At 39.2% G+C, this 23,106-nt stretch overlaps 1 protein-coding gene across 1 annotated transcript in view; it reads right to left on the reverse strand.

Moving 5' to 3' along the window:
• LOC105535548 (ventricular zone-expressed PH domain-containing protein homolog 1) overlaps positions 1-23,106 on the reverse strand; it is a 151,141-nt gene that overhangs the window by 13,201 nt on the left and 114,834 nt on the right. Inside the window, exon 8 of the mRNA XM_011974662.1 lies at positions 14,479-14,596. Coding sequence (XP_011830052.1) covers positions 14,479-14,596 — 118 coding nt within the window. The remainder of the gene's footprint in view (positions 1-14,478; positions 14,597-23,106) is intronic.

Below are 23,106 nucleotides of genomic sequence, written 5' to 3' on the forward strand. Positions count from 1 at the left end.
TTTCTTTCTTCCTTCCTTCCTTCCTTCCTTCTTTCCTTCCTTCCTTCCTTCCTTCCTTCCTTCCTTCCTTCCTTCCTTCCTTCCTTCCTTTTCTTTCCTTCTCTCTCTCTCTCTTTCTTTCTCCCCTTCTTTTTATCTCAGGGTCTCACTCTGTCACCCAAGCTGGAGTGCAGTGACACAATCATGGCTCACTGCAGCCTCCACCTCCTGGGCTCAAGCAATTTTCTCACCTTGGACTCCCTAGTAGTTGAGACCACAGGCACGTGTCACCACATCTGGCTGGTTTTTAAATTTTTTATTTTTGTAGAAATGGGGTTTGGCCATGTTGCCCATGGTCCTCAAACTCCTGAGCTCAAGCAATCTGCCCATCTCAGCTTCCCAAAGTACTAGGATTACAGGCATGAGCCCCTATGCCCAGCCCCGGGTGTTTTTCTGCTAAAACTTTTGCTAGTTTTCTCAAAACACTCTCATAATAAGCAGATGTTGTCATTCTTTGGCCCTTTAGAAAGACAACAAGCAAAATGCCTCAAGCATCCCAAAACACTTGCCATGACCTTTCCTCTTGACAGATCTGCTTTTGTTTTGACTAGACCAAAGTATTTATGCCTACAACTTGCCAGAGTGCAGGTAGTTTGTACTACAGACATGGTGGTGATTGCCTTGTTATGGAGGAAGGGTAGAAAGGCGTTAAAGGGGGAAAACTCCTAAAGGGTCCAAAGAATAGAGAAAAATCCTTTTATGTCCTGGTGGTGGAATTGAATAGAAATGAATGAGATGCCTCCAGTGGTTTCTTCTCAGTTAATAAGAGAATTTAACATTCATGTTATTCTTGTCATGGAAGACTGAGTTCCACTTTTCATTAACACCCTTTGCCATTCATTGATTCTCCCATTCTTCTATTCAAAATGCCTTTATGGTTACCACACACTAGGCACATGCCAGGTAAAGGGGATATAAACACAAATATGACAGTCTCAATCATTGAGATGCAGAGAAATGCAGTAAGCAAGTGAGTACAGAGTGGGATAAGTACCAGGCTAGATCCGTGCACAGGGTCTAACTGGAACACACTGAGAGACACTTATTCTAAACTGGGGCATAAAAGCAGAAAAGTTTCCTAGAGTAGATGCTGTATGGGCTGAATTCTCAGGGACAAGTTGCAGCTATGAAGACAAAGGGAGGAAGATCATTGAGTCAAAAAAAGAAATAAAAAAGAAAAAAAGTTCATAGCAAAGGACCAAAGCTGAGGAAGGGAGGTATAAAATGTATTCTGGGAACCGTAACTAATTCTGCGAGGGAGCAGGGTGGGAGAGAAGAGGCAAGAGATGAAGTGTGAGAATCAGAGAGACCAATCCTAAAGAGCCTTGGGCACCACGCAGAGTGGAATGTAATACTTTGTAATGTGACATAATGAAAAAAATCTTGTGTAGTCACAGACCTCTTTTATTTCAAGAGCACAAGAGTTCAATAATTCACTCTCTATCTTGTTTTAAGATTTGTTGCAATTCTGAATGTCTTTAACCAATTATAATTTATTCAATCAGGGTGCTGAACGCCATGTTTACTCTTTATTATAATAGATCACATGAGACTGTACCAATGACTTTGTCTAGTGTAGGCCTATGGTTTATACAGTAAGAGCATTGTCTTTGGAGGCAGACCTCAGTGGAAGTCCATAATCTGCCACTTACCAGCTGACTGATCCAGGACAAGCTATTTGATGTCACTGAGCTTCCCTTTCCTACTCCCTAGAGTTATACTTAACACAACACAAATGGCTGTGGGGGTTTTCTACTCAAGCCATGCATCCCCGAGAGGATTACATGCACCATAAATGAAGGCACATAAAAGTGCCACAACAGTTGACAGTGGTCTTGCTTAGCTGAGACCTGGTCACAATAACGGATCAATAAATAGTAGCTACTGTCATCATGATTGACATCATGGATCAATGTAAATTATAATAATCCTTTTATTGTGATGAACAGGTGGTTTTAGAAATACCATGTCCTCAGGGCCTATATAAAAGTGTGAGGAACACTAAGAGAATTCAGAGTAAGAGAGGGACTCCTGCAGTCTTTGAACTTGGACCTTTAATAAAAATGGAGGTATGAAAGGCAATTCGAAGTGTCTCAAATGGAAGGCAAACTCTCTCTCTCTCTCTCTCTCTCTCTCTCTGTGTGTGTGTGTATTTTAAAGACAGGGTCTCCTTTGTTGCTCAGGCTGGAATACGGTGGCTTGATCATAGTTTACTGGAACCTTGAACTCCTGGGATCAAGCTATTCTTCTGTCTCAGCCTCCCAAGTGGCTAGGACTACAGGTGCACACCATCACACCTGGATAATTTTAAAATTTTTTTGTAGAGATGGGGTCTTACCATGCTGCCAAGGCTTGTCTTGAACTTTTGACCTCAAGTGAGCCTCCCATTTCTGCCTCCCAAAGTGTTGGGATTATAAGCATGAGCCACTGCACCTGGCCCTCTTCTGTTTTTGAGTAACTCATCTATGTATTCATTGAAACTGCCATTTACAAGCCAAACCAATAATAGATTGAGGTGCATTGGGTGAATTTCCTGTTATCTGTGGTTGCTTCCTTTTCTTCCCAGACTTTCTGCTTGTTTCTGCTTGTTCTTGTGACAGTCTTGAAGGAATGACGATAGACAATAACCTCCACATAACTACTGTTCATATGGCACACTGACTTTCATCCAGACTCAAAAATTACTCATACTATGTGCTTTTTGGCTTATGCCACTTTTGTCTTGAAAGTATTGCATTGTGCATAAATAACTCATATTTGAGACCGTCATGAGTTTAATTTGTGATATTTGAATTTCTAGATACTCTTTTCTGATTGTTAAAGATAAATGCCTTCAAAAGAAAACATATTCTGGAAGAAAAAATAATAAACCCCAGGCCGGGCACGGTGGTTCACACCTGTAATCGCAGCACTTTGGAAGGCTGAGGTGGGCGCATTGCCTGAGCTCAGGAGTTCAAGACCAGCCTGGGTAACACAGCGAAATTCTGTCTCTGCTAAAATACAAAAAATTAGCGGGGCGTGGTGGTGTGCGCCTGTAGTCCCAGCTACTCGGGAGGCTGAGGCAGGAAAATTGCTTGAACCTTGCAGTGAGCCAAAATCATGCCACTGCACATCAGCCTGGTGACATAGCGAGACTCCGTTTCAAAAAAAAATATATATATATATTTAATGATTGACATATATAAACATCAATATATAGATATATAGATATTGACATATAAATTAACCCCAAATTCTTAGTTTTTAAGTAAGAACTGAGAAAAAATATAGTATGTCATTTTATCTTCCTTGAAAACACTGCTTCTGGGAATTATGACTCCCATACAGTCTACGGGGAATTTCTTTGTATGTATTTGAAGTTTCAAATTTACTTCAATCTTCTTCCATGGTTTTACTGATTTTTTTTCTTTGGTGTGTGTGTCAGTTCTAAAAAAGCAAACTATAATTCCGGAGGATATGCATAAAGAGGGCTAGAAGCATTAAATGAAGGGGTCGTAGGAGCCACATTTAGTAGACTGAGTGTCTGCGGTTTTTGAAATTGCTAAGCATCACAACAAATGACATGTTTCTTATGAATCTCCAGGCAGCGTTTGAGAGTGCAATATTTCTCTACTGGCAGTGAATAAACCAGGAGGCATGATCCTCACTGATTTTGTAACATCCTACACAATACTGTGGGGACCAAAATTGGACAGACAAACTAAGTTTGACAGCAGCCCTTTGAGGGCACTGCCACGTGTGACTGAATGGCTTCCTTTCTAAGTAATTTCATACTCATCAAAACATATGCTTCCCTGACCAATTACTGATGTACTGATGCAAAAAAGCTTCAGAAACACGGTGTTGTAAGTGTTTACGGCTATGTTTCCTGAACTGTGTTGTAAGAACCACCTATATCAGAATTATCTGCCGGCTTGTTAAAATGCACATTTCCAGGAACCACCCTAAACCCACTGAATCAAAATTTTGGGATAGGGTGAGAAGCCTTACATGTTAAACAAGGTCCACAGGTGATTCTTAGGTTGCTCAAAAACTTATAGGAAATAATTAGTATCTTTATGGTAGATGACAGTAATAGGTTATATGATATACGAAAGAGTAAAACTGCAAAACCAATCGTAGGGAGAAAATGATGAACTTTTGATAAAATTAAAGACAAGAATGGCAGTATAAGTTTAGATTCATGTTCTTGGTTTCAATCAATAGGGTTACAGAAAAAATATTCAGAATTAGTGTTTGTGGAATTTTGCTATTTATTGTGTTAATAGTGAAACAAAAATTCTAAGGGCACTTTCCAACATGGTAACCTGTTTAGCAGTTCTGAGCAGTACGTGTCTTTACGAGAAACTTATCAAAGAAGATTTGCCCAGGACTGCTGTGCCATGACTGATAGAGACCAATAGGAAAAGATCAGGAGAGTGGCAATGAAGAAGACAATTTTTTTTTTTTTTTTTTTTTTGAGACAGGATCTTACTCTGTCACCCAGGTGGGAATGCAGTGGCATGATCTCAGCTCACTGCAACATCTGGCTCCCAGATTCAAATGATTCTCTTGTCTCAGCCCTGCAAGTAGCTGGGACTACAGGCATGTGCCACCACAGGCTAATTTTTGTATTTTTTGTAGAGACGGGGTTACGTCATGTTGCTCAGGCTGATCTCCAACTCCTGGGATCAAGCCATCCACCCACCTGGGCCTCCCAAAATGCTGGGATTACAGGTGTGAGCCACTGTGCCTGGCTGATCATTGTTTAATTGTAGGATTAACTTTTAATAAGAAAGGGTTTCACACATATCCCATGTTGGTCCTACTGAGTCTCATTAATAAGATCGCGTGGATAGATATTATTGATGGGATCTGGCCTTAGGACTTTAGTTTTAAACACTGAGCACTTTCCCATACTGCCTGGACATTGTAGAGTTTGCCTGGGGATGGAAAAAATACATCTGACAAGCTTGTGCCCCTCTGTGATAAGGAGGGCCAACTTGTTCGGGTTGTATCATTCGAGCACATTGTAACCATTGTCCCACCTGCCTGTGAATTCTTGTATTCTGGAACATTTTAAGGTGTTACACTGCTTTCATGGAATTTTTATTTTTTTATTTTTAATTTTTATTTTATTTTATTATTATTTTTTGAGACGGAGTCTCACTCTGTCACCAAGGCTGGAGTGCAGCCGGGCGATCTCGGCTCACTGCAAACTCCGCCTCCCTGGTTCACACCATTCTCCTGCCTCGGCCTCCCAAGTAGCTGGGACTACAGGTGCCCACCACCATGCCCGGCTAATTTTTCATATTTTTAGTAGAAACAGGGTTTCATAGCCAGGATGGTCTCGATCTCCTGACCTCATGATCCACCCGCCTCGGCCTCCCAAAGTGCTGGGATTACAGGCGTGAGCCACCGCGCCCAGCCATTTCATGGAATTTTTAAACGGGAGTTCCATCTGTCGTGGTTCAGCACTTGACCTCAAATGTTTTGACAATGAATAGATGTCTATAATGTCTGCACTGGAAGCTTTAGCAGTTACATAAACACCATCACATGCTGTATGTTATATATGAAACACACACACGTATATACACATATATGTGTACATATCCATGTGTATGTATATCTTTAATACACATATATATGAATATATCACACATTCTATTAACATGATCTGTTTATTATAGTACTTTTGAAAAGAACTTATTTAAGAAGAGACCACTTATATAAAGAATATATTTGGCACAAAAGAGATGCTGTAAATGTCATCATATGAATATCTACCTTTTTCCTGTGAAATAAGTCACTGTTAATTCATTTATCTGTTTTTTGTCATCACTTGACTGAGAAAAAAATTATTACTGAAAATTTTCTGAGAAGACACTAACTTTCGCCATTCATTTATTGGTACATATTTATTGAGCATCTGTTGTGTGCTAGGGGCTGAGGATAGATGAATGAGGAGAGTCCACTTCATAGAACTTACTATTTACTGGAGAAAGGAGACATTGATCTAAAAGTCAAACATAAAAGAACAAGACAACAGCTGTAACCAATGTTATGGAGAAGAAGCTTGAGGTGCTTTGAGGGCCTCAGTATGCATCGGGGGGTTACAAAAGGCTTCCAATACTGAAGCTGTGAATTTGATTTGTAGTAAGAAGGCTAAGCTCTACTTTAACTAAGTGAAGAGGGGAGAAAGGGAATTCTTGGTAGAAGAAAAAGCACATATAAAAGCATTGTGGCAGGAAGTACAGCGGGTCTGGGAAAATTTAAGAGGGTTCTTCTAGGCAAAGCAAAGAGAGCAGAGGGAATATAGGACAGGATGAAGCAGGAGAAGCTGGGAGAGACCATTCCATGTGAGACCGTGAAGGGTGTGTTATGAAGTTTGGTCTTTAAAGTAAGAGCTATGGGAAGCTACATAAGATTTCATGCAAGGAGTGGCACAACAGATTTGTGCTTTGAAGAGTTCACTCTGGCTGCATCGTGGGAGGGAGATTGGAAGGGTTCAGAGTAGTTCAGTGAGGATGCTATGGCCATTATTGTAGGTAAAGGGTGATGGCAGCTTGCACTAGTGCTATGAAGAGAAACGGACAGATTTGAGAGCAATTGAGAAAGTAAAATCCTCAATATTGTGGTGATAGATTGGATGGGGGTGGTGGAGAAGGCAGTGAGTGGGTCTCTGGTTGGTACAATAGATTGAGTGATGCTGCATTCACTGAGCTAAGGAATGCTGGAAGAAGAGTAAGTGTTTGGGGGAAGCAAAGAGACAAACATGAGTTTTAATTTAAATGAACTGACACTGTGCACAGTGGTGCATGCTTGTAATCTCAGCTACTTTGGAGTCTGAGGTGGGATGATTGCTTGAGCCCAGGAGTTTGAGAGCAGTCTGGGCAACATAGCAAGACCCTATCTTAAAAAATAAAACAAAATAAAATAACTGATTTTGGGGTGCCTTAGAAGCAGTAAAGTAGGTGGTAGGCAATGTAAATCCAGAGTTCAGAGGAGAGGCCAGCCCAGGACCGCATATATATATATATATATATATATCTGGAAGTTGTTGCATAGAGGTGATTACTGTAGTAAGAGGGTTACTCCAACAATGACTAGCTGGGTAAAGAAAGGTAGGATAAGAAGGACTGTCCAGAGAGTAGGAAGGAAGCTAGAGGAGTGTTGTGTCACAGAAACTGAAGGAGAAGAATGCTTTAAGAAGGAAGAATTAGTTTACAGAATGGAATATTAATGAGACAGGTAACATGAAGACTGAACCATGTGCAGTGCTTGGGTGACTTGCAGGTTGTTAATGACTACAGAGAGAGATGATAGAGTTAGAAACAAGGTTAGAGAGGGTTGAGTCACGAGGGGAAGGAGGCAAGGAAGTGGATAGAGATAGACAACTCTCTTGCCTTTAAAGGGGAAGTGAGAGATAAGGCAGTAGATGGAGGGAAAGGGGAGGATAAGCCTCTTAATTATATTTAGAAGCCAATGGGGGGACTCAGTTGGAAGGAGAAAATTGAATAGAGAAGAGAAAAAGGTTAATCTAATTTATACTGGGAAGTTTCTGAGAAGGTGGGAAGGATGAAATCCAAGGCAAAATATGACCATCCTTTGATGACTTTATTCTCTGTGGCTACTAAAAAGGACCAGTATGTCAGCCAGGTGCGGTGGCTCACAACTGTAATTCCTGCACTTTGGGAGGCCGAGGTGGGTGGATCACGAGGTCAAGAGATTGAGACCATCCTGACCAACATGGTGAAACCTTGTCTCTACTAAAAATACAAAAATTAGCTGGGTATGGTGGTGCATGTCTGTAGTCTCAGCTACTCTGGAGGCTGAGGCAGGAGAATCGCTTGAACCCAGGAGGCAGAGGTAGCAGTGAGCAGAGACTGTGCCACGATACTCCAGCCTGGCGACAGAGCAAGACTCTGTTTCACAAAAATAAAAAAAAAGACCAGCATAGTACCGGTATTTCTATTAACTAGGTGTATTTGTGGCTGATAAACAAATTTCATTCTTAGTGTACTTATATAGGTCAATAAAAAAAGGATTACTCTGCAATATGATGGCTAGAGCTCTTTTAAAATATACCAAATATTTTATTTTAAAAACTACACAAAACTCTTGAAATCAATGTCATCTTATGCTTGTATAATGATGAAACTAATGTACTCATATTAGTCTGCCTCTCCAAAGCTTCTCTTCATCTATATATTGGCTTGACTCAGCTTGCCCTCTATGTGGAAAAGGACACATTACAACACATAGTGATTTGCTAGTGGATAATCACAGAATGACTGATGCTTTGTTGCAAGTATAAGGCCTATCTGACACTTTTCCTCTATATCAAGACAAGATTGTTGACCCAATATGGAAAGGCAGAGGAGTAGGAAAGTGATGCTGGATGAAAAATAGAAGTTAATCCCAGAGCGGTGTTAGGTTACTGATCTTAGCTTGTTTCTCTTCAAGATTCACAACTTATTAGCATGTTTACTATGAGCTCTTTGCCTGTGTCTATATTGTAACATTTTAGCATAATACTAAAATTCAGTTTCCACAACATGTTGAAACCTTGTATACAGCAATGTTTTCTTCTCATGAAAAGCTAATTTTCCAAGAGATGCTATTTCCAGGTTTCAGTTCAGTTAGTTGTTTTTAATTTTGAGAAAGAGTTAGATTTTTAAAAGTTAGATTTTCAAGTTGCATTTCAAAACAAATTCAGTTTTTTCCCATGGGTATTCTGTCACTTAAGTGATTAATGAATTGCTCAATCACTCATCTATTTGCCAAACACTTATTAAACAATATAATGTACCAGGCACTGGTTAAGACGTACAAAGATGAGGCATAATCTATGGCTCTTCTTGTAGTTTACTGTCCAGAGGGAAAGACTGATGGCCACATGCCAAGTTCAATACAGAAGTGTGGGCAGAGGATGGAAAGGACAGAGGGAGAGAAATTAATTCTACTTAGGGGTGGTATGTAGGTGCGTGTGCATATGTGTGCGTGTGTGTGTGTGAGCGAGAGAGACAGAGAAAGAGAAAGAGGGAGAGAGAAATGAGAGTGTGTGGAGTGGTTTAAGAGGGAGAGAAGAATGTTCATGCCACAGAGGTATAAAATAGGAAGATGGAAGATGGGGAAAGGGAGAAAAGGAAGATTTCAGGATAATAAATTATCTGTTTGCAACTGTGTTTTTATTTTGTCATTGAGTATTGCAAAGTAGCTCTGAACAAAAAGCTCAGGTTCAATTTTACACAATCAATATATACTCAGTAGTCCCAGTATATAAATGTGAAAATGTGAAGTTATTGTATAAAAAGCATTCTGTTGTTTTGGGTGCTCTACCAACACTTAGCACATAGGATAGTGCTCTAACACATGTGATAGGAGAAAAGACATCATACTACAATGCTAGCGACCACATACATCAAAATTGAGTTTTCTTTTCTTTTTTTTTTTTTTTGAGATGAGTCTCGCTCTGCCACCAGGCTGGAGTGCAGTGGCGCGATCTTGGCTCACTGCAACTTCTAACTCCCGGATTCAAGTGATTCTCCTGACTCAGCCTCCAGAATAGCTGGGATTACAGGCACATGCCACCACGTCCAGCTAATTTTTGTATTTTTAGTAGATACGGGGTTTCACCATGTTGGCCAGGATGGTCTCGATTTCCTGACCTTGTGATCTGCCCGCTTCGGCCTCCCCAAGTGCTGGGATTACAGGCATGAGCCACTGCGCCTGGCCAAAATTGAGTTTTCTTTTATTACTTTTAAAGTTCTATGAAAGTTGACATTGAAATTTAATGGAAAAGCTTCATATTCATAGACTCACAAGGCTATTGGTGGCCTTATGGGCTAGGTCCTCTCAGACGTCATTTAGTTCATTTTCACCTTGGCATCTAGAGTGGAAAAAATCATCTAGCTCACATGAAGGGTGCCCCTCAAAGCAGACGCAACTGCTGTAACAGTTCTTTTGGCTGTCTGAAAAAACTCTCCTGACAGAGAAGGCATTTTGAAACCATCTCTATTTGCTCATGTATTAATAATATAATATAATACAATAAATAGCACATTCTTTTTTAAAATTTGTATTTATTTAGTTAGTTAGTTTAGATTTAGAGACAGGGTCTACGCTATGTTGGCCAGGCTGGAGTGCATTGGCTATTCGCGGGCTTGATCATGGTGCACTACAGCTTCAAACTCCTGGCCTGAGGCAATCCTCCCACCACTCTCTCCTGAGTAGCTGCGACGTGACAGGCACGTGCCCCTGCACTCAGCTTGACAGTATGTTCTTATAACACAACTATTTGAAATCAAGTTCTAAAGATGAATCATGATAGAAAGTTGTTTGAAAAAATTGTTCCATTTTCTTTTTGGACCCAAGAAGACCTTCTACTGACGATCACATTCAAACTCTAAATGTCTAGTGACTAAGAGACTAATCACATGGGACTGCTTAGATTTATCAAGGAGGACAGGAGTGCCAAAACTCTAAGTTGTTTTTTGTAGGGTGTAAGAACAAAGGCATCCCATGTGTCTCGCGAAATGAGTGAAAGTCATGACCCAGTTCTTCCTCCTACTTTAAAAAAATGTGACTGAAGAGAAAGCCAGATATGTTCCAGGACAGACCAGCTGACTAACTCTTACTGTCAACATACATTGTGCAATTCCAAGACACAAGGGCAACTGATAAAGAAGATTAGCTTGGTTTTCCAGAAATAAGTTCTGTTCTGTTCAATCTACTTGCTCAATCTCCATTCTCTCATTCATGTGGAATAACGAGATCTGCAATAAACACCACCAGGCAAGTCTCTGAGGATTATTGAGTTATTTCAGAGATTTTCTAATCTTCCACTCTGAACTTTTATAAAATGATTATCAGAAACTGATTCAGCAGTTGGAAGAATAGGAAATAGATTCTATTGTAATCATTTCCTGCAAGTAATAATTTCTCACATATTATCATACCAAAGTCTCTGTTCTTCTTTAAGTAGAGTAAGTCATCAAGGAAGTAGATCACTTCTAAAAAATTAAACTTGTCTATGGGTCTGTATAATATATTATAACATTACTGAATGATTGCTCTTGGAATTTCCAATATTTTGTGTCCTTAACTTGAATTTTCCCTATAGGTTGAAAAATCAGGTTCTGGAATTGTCCTGTCTGGATTAAAATACTGGTTCCATCACTGAGAAGCTGTGTGACCTGGGGAAAATTACTTAATCTCTCTGTGTTTCAGTTTTCTGATCTGTAAAATGAAGTCAGTGATGGTAAGAAAATGGGAAAAATGCATGCAAACTTAGCATATCATTAGAATGATGAATGCTAACAATGATCATCATGTCAGGGCCTCTACATTAGTTTAGCATTTACTTTCCTCTGACTATCTGTACTTTGTTGGATAAAAATATTTTATTGATCACCAGATATTAAACTCCTGTGAATTTCTGTGTGTTGATGGTGAAGTTGGTGGGAGGATGGTGATGAGACTTTTACTCGAAGATGGGAATGTATGTGAGTTGACCATGTCAGTAAGCTGAGATACTGTCAATTTCTGAAGGATTTCTCTGGCTGAGTCTACACACTACTAAGAAGTATTATATATTTCTTGATGTCTTTCCTAATGTCTAACTGAAATTCTCTAATTGTCTCATGTTTTCTTCCTCATTTATGGAGATGCTGGACAGCATTAAAAAATATTGAAACGTGAATACTTGAAAACAATTATTGTATCATTTGTCAATTCTTTTAAAAAATAGAAAAAACACAGTTTCTTTGGCCTTTTGTTCTGGACTTCAATTCTACTTCTTTTGGACCCCTTCTCCCTGAGGCTGATAGGGCATCTGGCCCCTGTGTGGGTGTTGATGAAACCCAGACCAGTACATAGTACTCAGTAGGGCATAGTACATTCTAGGTGCTAAGACAGGCAGGTAAGTGGATCAAGGCTTTACAAGTGGCGACTTCTCTTAGGGAGAAACAGCCCCAATCTCCATTTACCAGGTTCAGAATGCATTGGGTATGGTATAGTGATGAATTTGATATTGTTAGCATATAATCACAATCTTAAAACATTACATTTTAACATTCAAGGAATATTTGACATTGCCTTTTAAAAATACTATTCATTCATTCATTCACTCACTCAACAAATATAGCATGCTAAAAACATAAAAGAAGAATGCTAGTTTTTTTTGAATACACCTTTTGGCCCTAACTGGATTATGAATTTCTTTTAGAGCAGAGACATTGTACCTTATTCATATTTCTATCCCAAGGGTCAGCCTGTAGAAGACACTCAACTAATGCAACAAACATGCATTGCATAAATGAAAAATTGGATGCAAGTAATACGCTAGCTGTGCATGACCAATAAAGTATTTGTTGCTATGTCTCATCTTTAAACTTTGAATTTAAGCAGAACTTGAATGCAAATACCGTCTCCATGAGAAATATATTTGGCAACAGTATTATGTTAGACCTTTCACTTAGATTAAATATATAATTTAAGTGCTTATATAAAAAAGAAGATGAAATCAACAACCTATATAAACTATCCAGGGAGTCAAGGGTTTTGGTGGAAAAAGAAAAACAGTTTAAAATAGGACTTTTCTCAAACTCAAATCCTCTTTCATGTAGCAAAAGGAAATGAGCAAAGAAATCCAAACCCACTGAAGTTTTCAGGGCCAAACATTTTGATTCAATATGTTGTGCTATAAAATATTTGACCTTGTTTGAATTTTTATTGCTATATGTTCTCAGTCCATATTTAACTATGAGGAACACAAATAAGAAAGAGTGAATGTGCAGAACGTTCATTTCAAGAGCATGGCAGTGAATTTGAGAAAACATATATTAAAGGAACACTTTGTGTTTTTAACTTTCAGCCCCTTTTCTGAGGCCTCCCTTGGCCAGATATGATTAAATATTTATTGAACTAAGAACTCAGCTTACTCGGAGTGAAAACTCTTCAGGGCCTCTCAGAGCTACCTAAGGTAAGTACCTTATTTTACTAGCTCTCAAATAAGGTTTCTTTTATGCTCTGCCTTTTTCATATATAAAATAAGGTCTAATTGGAAAGTTTTATAATGCAGACAGTCAATTCCCCAATTCCTTATTTGTTTGAATTAACTTTTAAAAAATTGGGGTGTTCACTCTGGCGTTGGCTCAATCCAGACTCTGTAATCAGCCAACAATCTGTGCTTCACAAAGCCTGGCGTCCTAACTGCCAGCTTCTGCCATCCGCATCTTTTCCGTGGGGTAATACATTTTAATTGGTACTTCTCTGAGAGCCCTACACATCTCCATCTGGCCAAATAAACATACTTTTTTGATTCAGCCTCAACATCCTGGCAGTTAACAAGAGGACAGACTTGCCACAATGGGTAATCTTGAAGATGCATAAAATCCTAAAATTAAAGGACCAGGTACAGGTGGTATAATCAATGGCTGTCTAGAGGATGGCTCATCTACAAAGTGGCTTTGTGTTCAACAGTCTTTTTAACACTGCTCTTGTCGTCCAAAATGCAGTTTCTGAGCTGTGTCAGCACTGAGAGCTCTCTCCTCTCAAAGGGCACACTAGTGATGAAATATTTCACTTCCAATGACAGCATAACTTTTTGGACATAGGCTTATTAGTAACCTGTTTCCACTGGTTGGATTGAGCCAAGTGTAACCCGGAGGCAGAATGGTGAAATGGTTAAGAGCATGGGTTCTAGAGTCAGGCTGCATTCAAATTCTGCTGCTGTTAATTAATCTTCATGACCTTGGGCAGTTACCACACCTCTCTGTGCCTCAGTTTCCTCATCAGTAAAGCAGAGATAATATCAGTATTTTCCTCATAAGAGTATTGTAAGGACTGATTAAATGAGATAAGGTATCTGATACGTTTAGCATAGGGCATGACTTGTATTTGCTAACAATTATTTTTAGGCAAGGTCAGTAGACCAAATACCTTGAGCAGCAGAAAGGAAGTGGAAAATGAATAACCAGCTATGAAGTTATTTCTCAGACAATTTCTTACTATTTTAATGCTTCACTTTTTACACAGTTTAATCATCAAGCAACAGTGTTAGGGATTAAATGAGAAAACGTGGTCTGTGTGCGATTCACTCATTTAGTGTGGTCTCATTTCCTCAAGGAACACAGCTTGACAGAACACTTTTTTCTCTCTAACCCTCAGGGTCATCTGGATGAAATGAATACTTTTAGGGCAAAATGACTGATACTGCTTCCTTGATAACCACATATAGGTGAGGGATTGCTTCTCTGCCTCCCAAAGTTTTCCTTTTATCCTACGACCACTTTGGTGAGATGCCTTTCTCAGCACAAAGCAGGGACACGACTCTGGGCATTATTACAACTGGGGATGTTTATGTAAGAGGAAAGCCACCTAGAACAATGGAGCTGACAGATCCCTGTAAAGCGGGGCACAAATGGTTCTTATCAGCAGGTAGGGGTCTCTCACCAGTTGCTTTTTCAGGGTTGTTGCACATGAAGCATTGCCATGCTCCTGCTGTTTCACTGAAGCCAAACACGTCAAAGAACCTCACTTCTTCCAGATGGAGCTGCACCTGGTCCAGATCCTGTGTCAGGAACACAAGCACAAAGAACATAAGCTGCTCTGCCTGCTACCTAACATTCCGAGACTGGGAGAAGGGGATGTGGATCAGGATGGTCAATGCTCAATCTCAGTACTAAGGACTAAGAGGCAGCATTGAAAAAAATTTCTCTTGACCGACCTTAAAAAAAGCATTCAGCTAAACTTTTCCATGAGAGTATTCATAAATGCAGCGGGAGTGAGCACAGACCCCAGGGCTGAGTGTCAGGGTTTGAGGTGTCAGAGCCTGAAATGGCCCAGAATTTTCTTGCATCTAGCAGTGGCTCCAGATTTTCTAAAAAGAAGGGATATCCAAGTGGCAATGTGGTTGGAAGACATGCTGCTGGGGGATTTACATTTTATACAAAATTGAGAAAGAATTATCCACATCAAAAAATATTATTGGACAGGCGTGGTGGCTCATGCCTATAATCCCAGCACTCTGGGAGGTGGAGGAAGGCAGATTGCCTGAACTCAGAAGTTCAAGACCAGCCTGGGCAACATGGCGAAACCTTGTCTCTACCAAAAATACAAAAACATTGGCCAGGCATGGTGGTACATGTCTGTGGTCCCAGCTACTCAGGTGGTTGAGGTGACAGGATCACTTGAGCCTGTGAGGCAGGAGTTGCAGTGAGGCGAGATTGCACCACTGTACTCCAGCCTGGGTGACAGAGTGAGACCCTGTCTCAAAAAAAAAAAAATATATATATATATATACACACACACACATACATACATATATACATATTATATGTATTATGTTGGCTTTACAGGGAGCTGATGGAAAATATGGGGGTGGGGCTTAATCCCTCAGACCTTGGCTCCAGCACTGTTTAGTTCTTATGCTTTATCCTAAAAGTGTATGCAAATTTTGCATTCTATTACCTAATATAAGCTGCATTGATTTTTTTTTAAATTTTTACTTTTTTTTTTTTTTTTCTGATATAGAGTCTCACTCTGTTGCCCAGGTTGGAGTGCAGTGGTGTGATATTGGCTCACTGCAACCTTCACCTCCTGGGTTCAAGTGATTCTCGTGTGTCAGCTTCCCGAGCAGCTGGGTTTACTGGTGCCTGCCACCACACCTGGCTAATTTTTGTATTTTTAGTAGAGACGGGGTGCTGCCATGTTAGCCAGGCTGGTCTCCAACTCCTGAACTCAAGTGATCCACCTTCCTTGGCCTCCCAAAGGGTTGGGATTGCAGGCATGAGACACCATGCCTGGCCTGAATTGGTTTTAATGGAAGATAATGCATTACATTATTTATCAGTAAATTAATTAACTTTTTTCCTCCAAATGGTTGAGTAGAATTGACACTCCAAGAAGACTGCACATGTTTTATGTGCCCCGTGGCACCAAGCCAATGCGTTCCTCTTTAAGAGGCAGGGAGAGAGGTTCGGTTAGACTGCAAATGGATGGAAAACTATTAGCCTAACCAAATTAAATAGCTCTACTGTCCTCCTGAGGCTTTCCTATTATGTAAATGACTTGTATCCTTTGGTATAGGATGACCAGAAACTGCATTCTTAAAAGGCTCCTCCTCCTAAGAGGGACTTAATGTTCTTGTTGGCCTTGCATGTACCCAGTCAATTCACATGTTTGTGCTCTGTTGAGCTGTGATTTTGTTTCCTTTCCTTTAGCCTACACACTCTTATTTTCTCTCTGTATAGGAACAGTTCTTAGAATTGTCAAGGCTGAGGGGCGTAGGCACTGTTTGCACTGCTTATAAGGGATCTAAATAGAAAATGATCAAATGGCTACCCGGATTGCATCCCAAAGCTCCTAATTCTCAGTTCTAAATTTTTTGACAGAGGTGAGAAGTATGTCCAACTATGAGTTCACTGAGAACAGAAACATGTCTATTTTTTTTTTCACAATACCTCCAGAGTCCAGTTCAGCATCATTAATGGATTAGCATTGGTTTGTAGACCCAGCACAAAGCTTTTTTACTTATGAACTATATAAAGGATATTACAAAAAGTTAAAGGGAATTTTTAAAGAGAACATTTACACTCCCTGGAACATAAACACAATGAGGACAGATATTTTGTCTGTTATGTTGGCTGCTATAAACTTGGCACCTAAAAGTGCCTATTACATAGCAAGCACTAAACAAATATTGGTGTAATAACAAAAGGCATGCCCTGGGCCTAGAAATGGATACTTTCCAGCACCCTCTATTAAGACTATTATGGCTTGTGTTCTGGGGGTGGACATTTTGGAGGTTTGACATGGTGATTGCAAGATTTTGGGTTGCTAACCTTTAATGCCATATCGCAGGCATTCCAATAGGTGCCATATATCTAGGAATATTGTTTAGACAAAAATGATTTTGAATATGTTCAGTGGAAAAAAGAAGACTTTCTTTTAAAAGTGTGTTTTCCAAGATAAAGACTGAAGAAGCACCTGGGAGTTTTGTGAGTTTCAAAGGATACAATCCATATTAAAATTTACGGGGAGAAAGCAGATGTTCATAAATATCAGTTTCAAAACTGCGAAGTCTCTGATGTCTGTACTTGGCCATTGCCATGCAGATCACTTCTCTGTTTCCCACACAATTGAGGATCAATTTTTCATTCACCACAAACACTACTAGCAAACAAAGTACTTAAAATAATACTTAAGGTTCCTTTATTTTTCCTGTTCTGAGACCAGAAAATTCTGTTTGTTGCGTATAATCCACATTTTTCTTGGAAAAAAGTTACTTTAAAAGTTTCAGACAGATGGTAAACTACATTCCTGTGTTCAATTTCTGAAGCCAAAAGCAGGCTTACCTCCTCAGAGAATTTAGGTGTTGTGCTAAAGGATATCCATGGTAGTTGTATGAACTTTGAAGTTGGTGATAATAGCACATTTTGAATGGAAAGACAGATGAAACACATATAGTTTCCAATATTTGTGAAAAATCAAAGCAAAATAAATCACAAAACAGGTAAACACAAACCAACAACCAGTGATATCTAGATTTTTGGACTTTTGACCTCTTCAATGTGCTTGAGGTCAGTCGTTCTCTCTCCTACTTAACCTTCTTCACCCTTCTGGGTCCTGCAGCTTCCCCAGGCCTTGCTCAAGAATTGCTATATGGCTCCTATTTTTTTTAACAGGGGAACAAAAATAGATTTGTTTAGAGAATTACAAACTTTCTTTAAGATAACTAGACTCCAGAAAAGTGATAAAAATAACTTATATCTAACTCTAAGTTACTAAGTATTTTTCAGTTCTAATGGGATTGTGGCAGACAGACCCTAAGGTGACCTCCCAGCAATCTGACCAAAAATATGTCAAAGGGGGTAGGATATCAATCCCATTATTATTACACACACACACACACACACACACACACACACACACACCTGTCTTGCTAGCAGATGCATAGGGAGACCCTCCTGCTGTGCTTAAAAGAAGCAAATTGCCACATTATGAACCGCAGGGACTATGGGTGGCCTTTAGATCTTAAAGGAGGCCTTCAGCTGGTAGCCAGTAAGAGTTCAAAGTCATCAGTCCTACAACTGCAAAAAAATGATTCCTGCCAACAAACAGAATGAGTCTGAAAGCAGACCTTACCCATTTGAACCTCCAAATGAAAACACAGCCCAGCCAATACCTTGATTGTAGCCCTGGGTGCCCTGAGTAGAGGACCCAGCTAAGTTACAACTGAAATCCTGACCCTCTAATACTGTGAGATAATAAGTATGTGTTGTTTTAAGTTGTTAGGTTTGTGCTAATTTGTTATACATTATTGAAAAATAATACTGAGATTCTGCCGTGAAGAGGAAGAAAAAGTGACATCCTTTTGCCTGATTCTCCATGAAAGTGAGGATTCTACTTAGAGGAGTCACATTCTCCCAAGTACACTCCAAATCAGGCTTCAGCAAAACACACACACACAAAATAAAACACAAAAGAATGCTGAAGTTCAAACTATTTTCATTGATGTAAAAAAAAAAAGGATAAATATTCATAGTAGGCATGCACTAAGAAGGGTTTTCCTGATAAACATCATTTAATTCAAAAAGATTAAAACTCACTGGAGGAAAAAATAATATTTTTAAACATTTGGTTAAGTGAGCGTTTCTCCAGTTTTAGAAAAAGAGTCATTAATGAGGGTAGGAATTTGGAAAACTCTATAATAAGTCTAAGCCAGGCAGCATAGAAAGATGCGAGAATATTTACAACATCATTTCACTGACAAATGACAGCATGAGTCAACGCAATGGATTTTGTAAAAGTGCATAGTGGCCTCTGGATTTTATAATGTGGTCTATGTACTTTGAGAGGGTACTGTGAAGCAATTTTCCAGAAATCAGTGAAAGCATACATCTGGAAGAACTTTGGGTTTTGGCACATTTAAATTCTGTCCTAAAGCTATTTGTGCACAGATACAAAACATAGGATTGCCTCATGTGCTCTGTGTGCCTGTGGTTAATAGGATCACTCTAGGCACATATTTCACGTATGTTTTAAGAAACGTAAACAAGAATTTTTAAAAATTCCCAAATATTTTCACATAATAACAGTAAGTTTATGTTTATATAGTTATTTCCAGTGCACAGACGCTAATGATATGGATTCCAGGGTGTGAAATAAGCTTACTTAGGGAATATAATTAATGATTGATCTTTATATGGTCTTAAATTGTTATAGGCATAGTGTCTAGTAGGAAATGCTGTTTGTTGAATGAATAAACTAGCAAAAGAGACTTTAAAGAATATCCAGCCACATTTTTAAAAATGTTTTTCAACTTGTGAAAAATATTAGTATTGGATTCAATTTATATAACACAGTATTCGCAGCACCTGGTATCAGGAACCATGGATAAAAAGATGAAGGAGACACAGTCATCAGTCCAAGGAGGTGAGAAGGTAACTCATTGTGTCTGCAATATTCTTCACAGAGGAAACTGAATACAGCTTCATTTGTGTGAGGTGTGATTCTTACTAAGCTTCTTCCCGTGTGATGTTTTTGGCTCTCAACTGGATTAAAGCTCTTACCATGAAGAATGACTTCCATATTATTTTGCAGCTTTTTAAAATAGTATGGCACTTTGCCCATAGTAAATGTTCAATGAGTCATTATACATTTTTACTAACTGAAGCACATAGATCTTATCTCTAATTTATATCAATAGTAACATTTAGGTTTTCAATGTTCATGTCTATTCAACTATGACCATTAAGACTTTCCAGACTACATTTGTTAAAAAAATACATATATCTCTCTCTATATCTATATCTATATCTATATCTATTTATCTATCTATATCTGTATATCTGCATATCTATGGGTATTACAGGTATTCATTTTATTTAACAAGTTTTTAGAATAAAGTGTTAATAATTGAAGAACGATGTTTGTCTTAATTCATCAGTATGGTATGTTGACTACTTGTTCTCAAGACCACCAGCTTTTTCAGATTGTCTGTTCAGAGTTCTCACTATGTTGCCCAGGCTAGTCTTGGATGCTTGGGCTCAAAAAGTCTTTCCACCTCAGCCTCCCAGAGTGCCGTGATTAGAAGTCCTGAGCCACTGCACCCCATCTGCATTTTTACACAAGCTCCCCAAGTTGCTCTGGTGTGCACTGACTGTAAAATTAATCCTGTATCCTTCAAAGCAGTTGTGGGGATGGCTAATCTGTGTCTGCTGATTGGTATTTGAGGAATTTGTCAAGCTCCATGTGCATATGCTCATTCTTTTCCACAATAGTTTGGTTTCAAGGGATCAGGCATGGTGGCTCAAACCTGTAATTCCAGCACTTTGGGAGGCCAAGGTGGGTAGATCACTTGAGGTCAGGGGTTGTAGATCAGCCTGGTCAGCACGGTGAAACCTCATTTCTACTAAAAATACAGAAATTAGCTGGACGTGGTGGCAGGCACCTGTCATCCTAGCTACTTGGGAGGCTGAGGCACAAGAATTGCTTGAATGTGGGAGGCAGAGGTTGCAGTGAGCCGAGATCCCACCACTGCACTGCAGCCTGGGCAACAGAGTGAGACCTACAAAAGAAGAAAAAAGAGGCCAGGTGTGGTGGCTCATGCCTGTAATCCCAGCACTTTGGGAGGCGGAGGTGGGTGGATCACAAGGTCAGGAGTTCAAGATCAGCCTGTCCAAGATGATGAAACCCTGTCTCTACTAAAAAAAAAAAAAAAAAAAACTACAAAAATTAGTCAGGTGCGGTGGCAAGTGCCTGTAATGCCAGCTACTCGGGAGGCTGAGGTAGGAGAATCGCCTGAACCCAAAAGGCAGAGGTTGCGGTGAGCCAAGATCGTGCCATTACACTCCAGCCTGGGCAATAAGAGCAAAACTCCATCTCAAAAAAATAAAGAAAGAAATAAAGAAAAGAAAAAAGTTTCTTTTTCATATGACAAAACAGGTAGTCTGGTCACAGGAGCAAAGTTTTCATTTTTAAACATCAGAGATGTTATTATTCCAAATTGTGCAATATGGCAAGAAGCGATGAGGTGTGAAAATTGAACTCACTGGGCCCAATTTGAAACTTGGCAGAAGGCTGGGGTGGGTGGAGAGGGAGGTGGGCCATGGGGAAGCAGACTCTAAGCAGAGGCAGTGGGGTACTGATGTGGAAAGACTCATAGTGCATTTCAGTATTCTGCATGAATACCACGCATGTGCTATGTCCCATTGGCTCTCATATTTCTATGCCTAACCAGTAAGGGAACTCGAGGTATACATGACTATATGAGGCCAATGTGGCAAACTCCTCACTATCACTATAGATCACTAAATAAACTTATATTTCTATTCTTTGAGTCCCTATGTGTTGGGAAGAACTGAATTTCTTCCTGGAAAATCATGGCAATTCTATGGGTCTGGCTCCAAGTGGCTAGAAGAAAACACTATGTTTGATTCACTTCAGAGAGAAGCTCTGAAGAATAATTTAAGAACTAACAAATATGATAAAATTAAAAAAGTCAAATTCACCAAAATCACACTCATCTAAAAATCATGAAAAAATAATCTGACTACAGGATATTGGCAGTTAACATGACAAGAGTTTAAGTAAAGCGGTTTATGAAAAATCTAATGGAAGTATATGAGTTGAGTAGAAAATAAAGGTGGTAAATTGCATGAAGCTATGTAACAAGTTTTGTAAATGCTCGATAAAACCACAATTATCTTTTTTATAAATCCAATTTCTTTGAAATTTTAGATCATTAAAACCAGCAAATTATTAAAGGGGGAGCAAGGCCAAAACACTACCAATGTTCAAAAGGTCAAGAAAACTTTAACATTTTTACAGTGGTTCAGCAGTAAAATGTAATCACAGAACTTTCAGCAATTAGAGTCAGCACTTACATATTCTCCTTTCATGGCGCAAAGCAAAGAATTGCAGTGATTTTTTTATTTTTCTAATTGATTACGGCCACCTACATTAAACAAATATTTAGTACTATTTGTTAAGTCTATTATGTGGCACTATACTACAGAGGATGCTGATGTTAAAGAACTAATTTGGAGAGGCTTTTTTTTTTTCTTTCTTTTGAAATCAGATAGCGAGAAAACCATGCTCCTAGCCACGTAGGTTATTTTGCTGGAGGCAAGGTGTTTCTCTTATTCTTATAATTTTGTTTTTTTTCCTTTATCCCTGATACCACTTTAATTCTCAGACTGTTTCTCCAACCTCCCCTTTATATAAGTATTCACCTTTTGGGTTTGATACATGTCTTGGAACGGATATGTATTTTCAAAAAATATGTAGCAATGTTTATTTTTCATTTTTGCAAATGATGGTATGCTGTGAACCCTATTTGGTTTCATTTGGTTTCTTGTTTGTTTCACTCAATATCTCTACATGATATTGTATGTGTATTTACCCAACTATTGCTTCTACAACTGCACAGTGATTTAATGGTGTGCATCCACCACCCACCACATTTTACCTAACCATTTCCCTAGTGTGGGCACCAAGGGTGCCCCTACCTCTGCATTTACACAATGATGTAACTATGGAATATTCTTATACATGTTCCCTGGTGGATGTGAGCAAAAATTTTTCTGTGATAATCACTCAGGAGTGGAATTGCTGTGTCATAGTGTATTAGTGTAGGGCTGTGAAAATATTTTTGTGTTTCTGCACAGTTAGGGCTTTTTGAACAAATTTTTACTGAAACTTGGGACCTGGGCTAAAAAAACAAGTTTTAGAAGTAAATTTATGACTAATTAGAAAGTGAAAGACAATCTAGAGAGATTTATTTTCCCAGATGTATGTTTACATTTTAAGGTGGGGATGAGACCAGGATACTGGGGCTTGGGTTGTCAGGTTGAAGACATTAGTCTTCTCTTCGTCCTGGAGGGATTTATTTACATTTTAAAGGGTAAAAGTAAGAACCCAGACCCTGTCCCAAGGAGCAAAGATTTTTGTTCCCTCCTGTCAGGGACAGCTGTTCCACTCCCTGTGTAAATACTCAAATTCATATTGTCAAGGTTCCTTGCCTACAGTACAGACCTTAGGATGTGTAAGATGACATCTGGTTCTCATCAAGTTGCC

The sequence above is a fragment of the Mandrillus leucophaeus genome, unplaced genomic scaffold (genome assembly GCF_000951045.1).
Source record: "Mandrillus leucophaeus isolate KB7577 unplaced genomic scaffold, Mleu.le_1.0 Scaffold1477, whole genome shotgun sequence".
In the NCBI taxonomy this organism is placed as follows: domain Eukaryota; kingdom Metazoa; phylum Chordata; class Mammalia; order Primates; family Cercopithecidae; genus Mandrillus; species Mandrillus leucophaeus.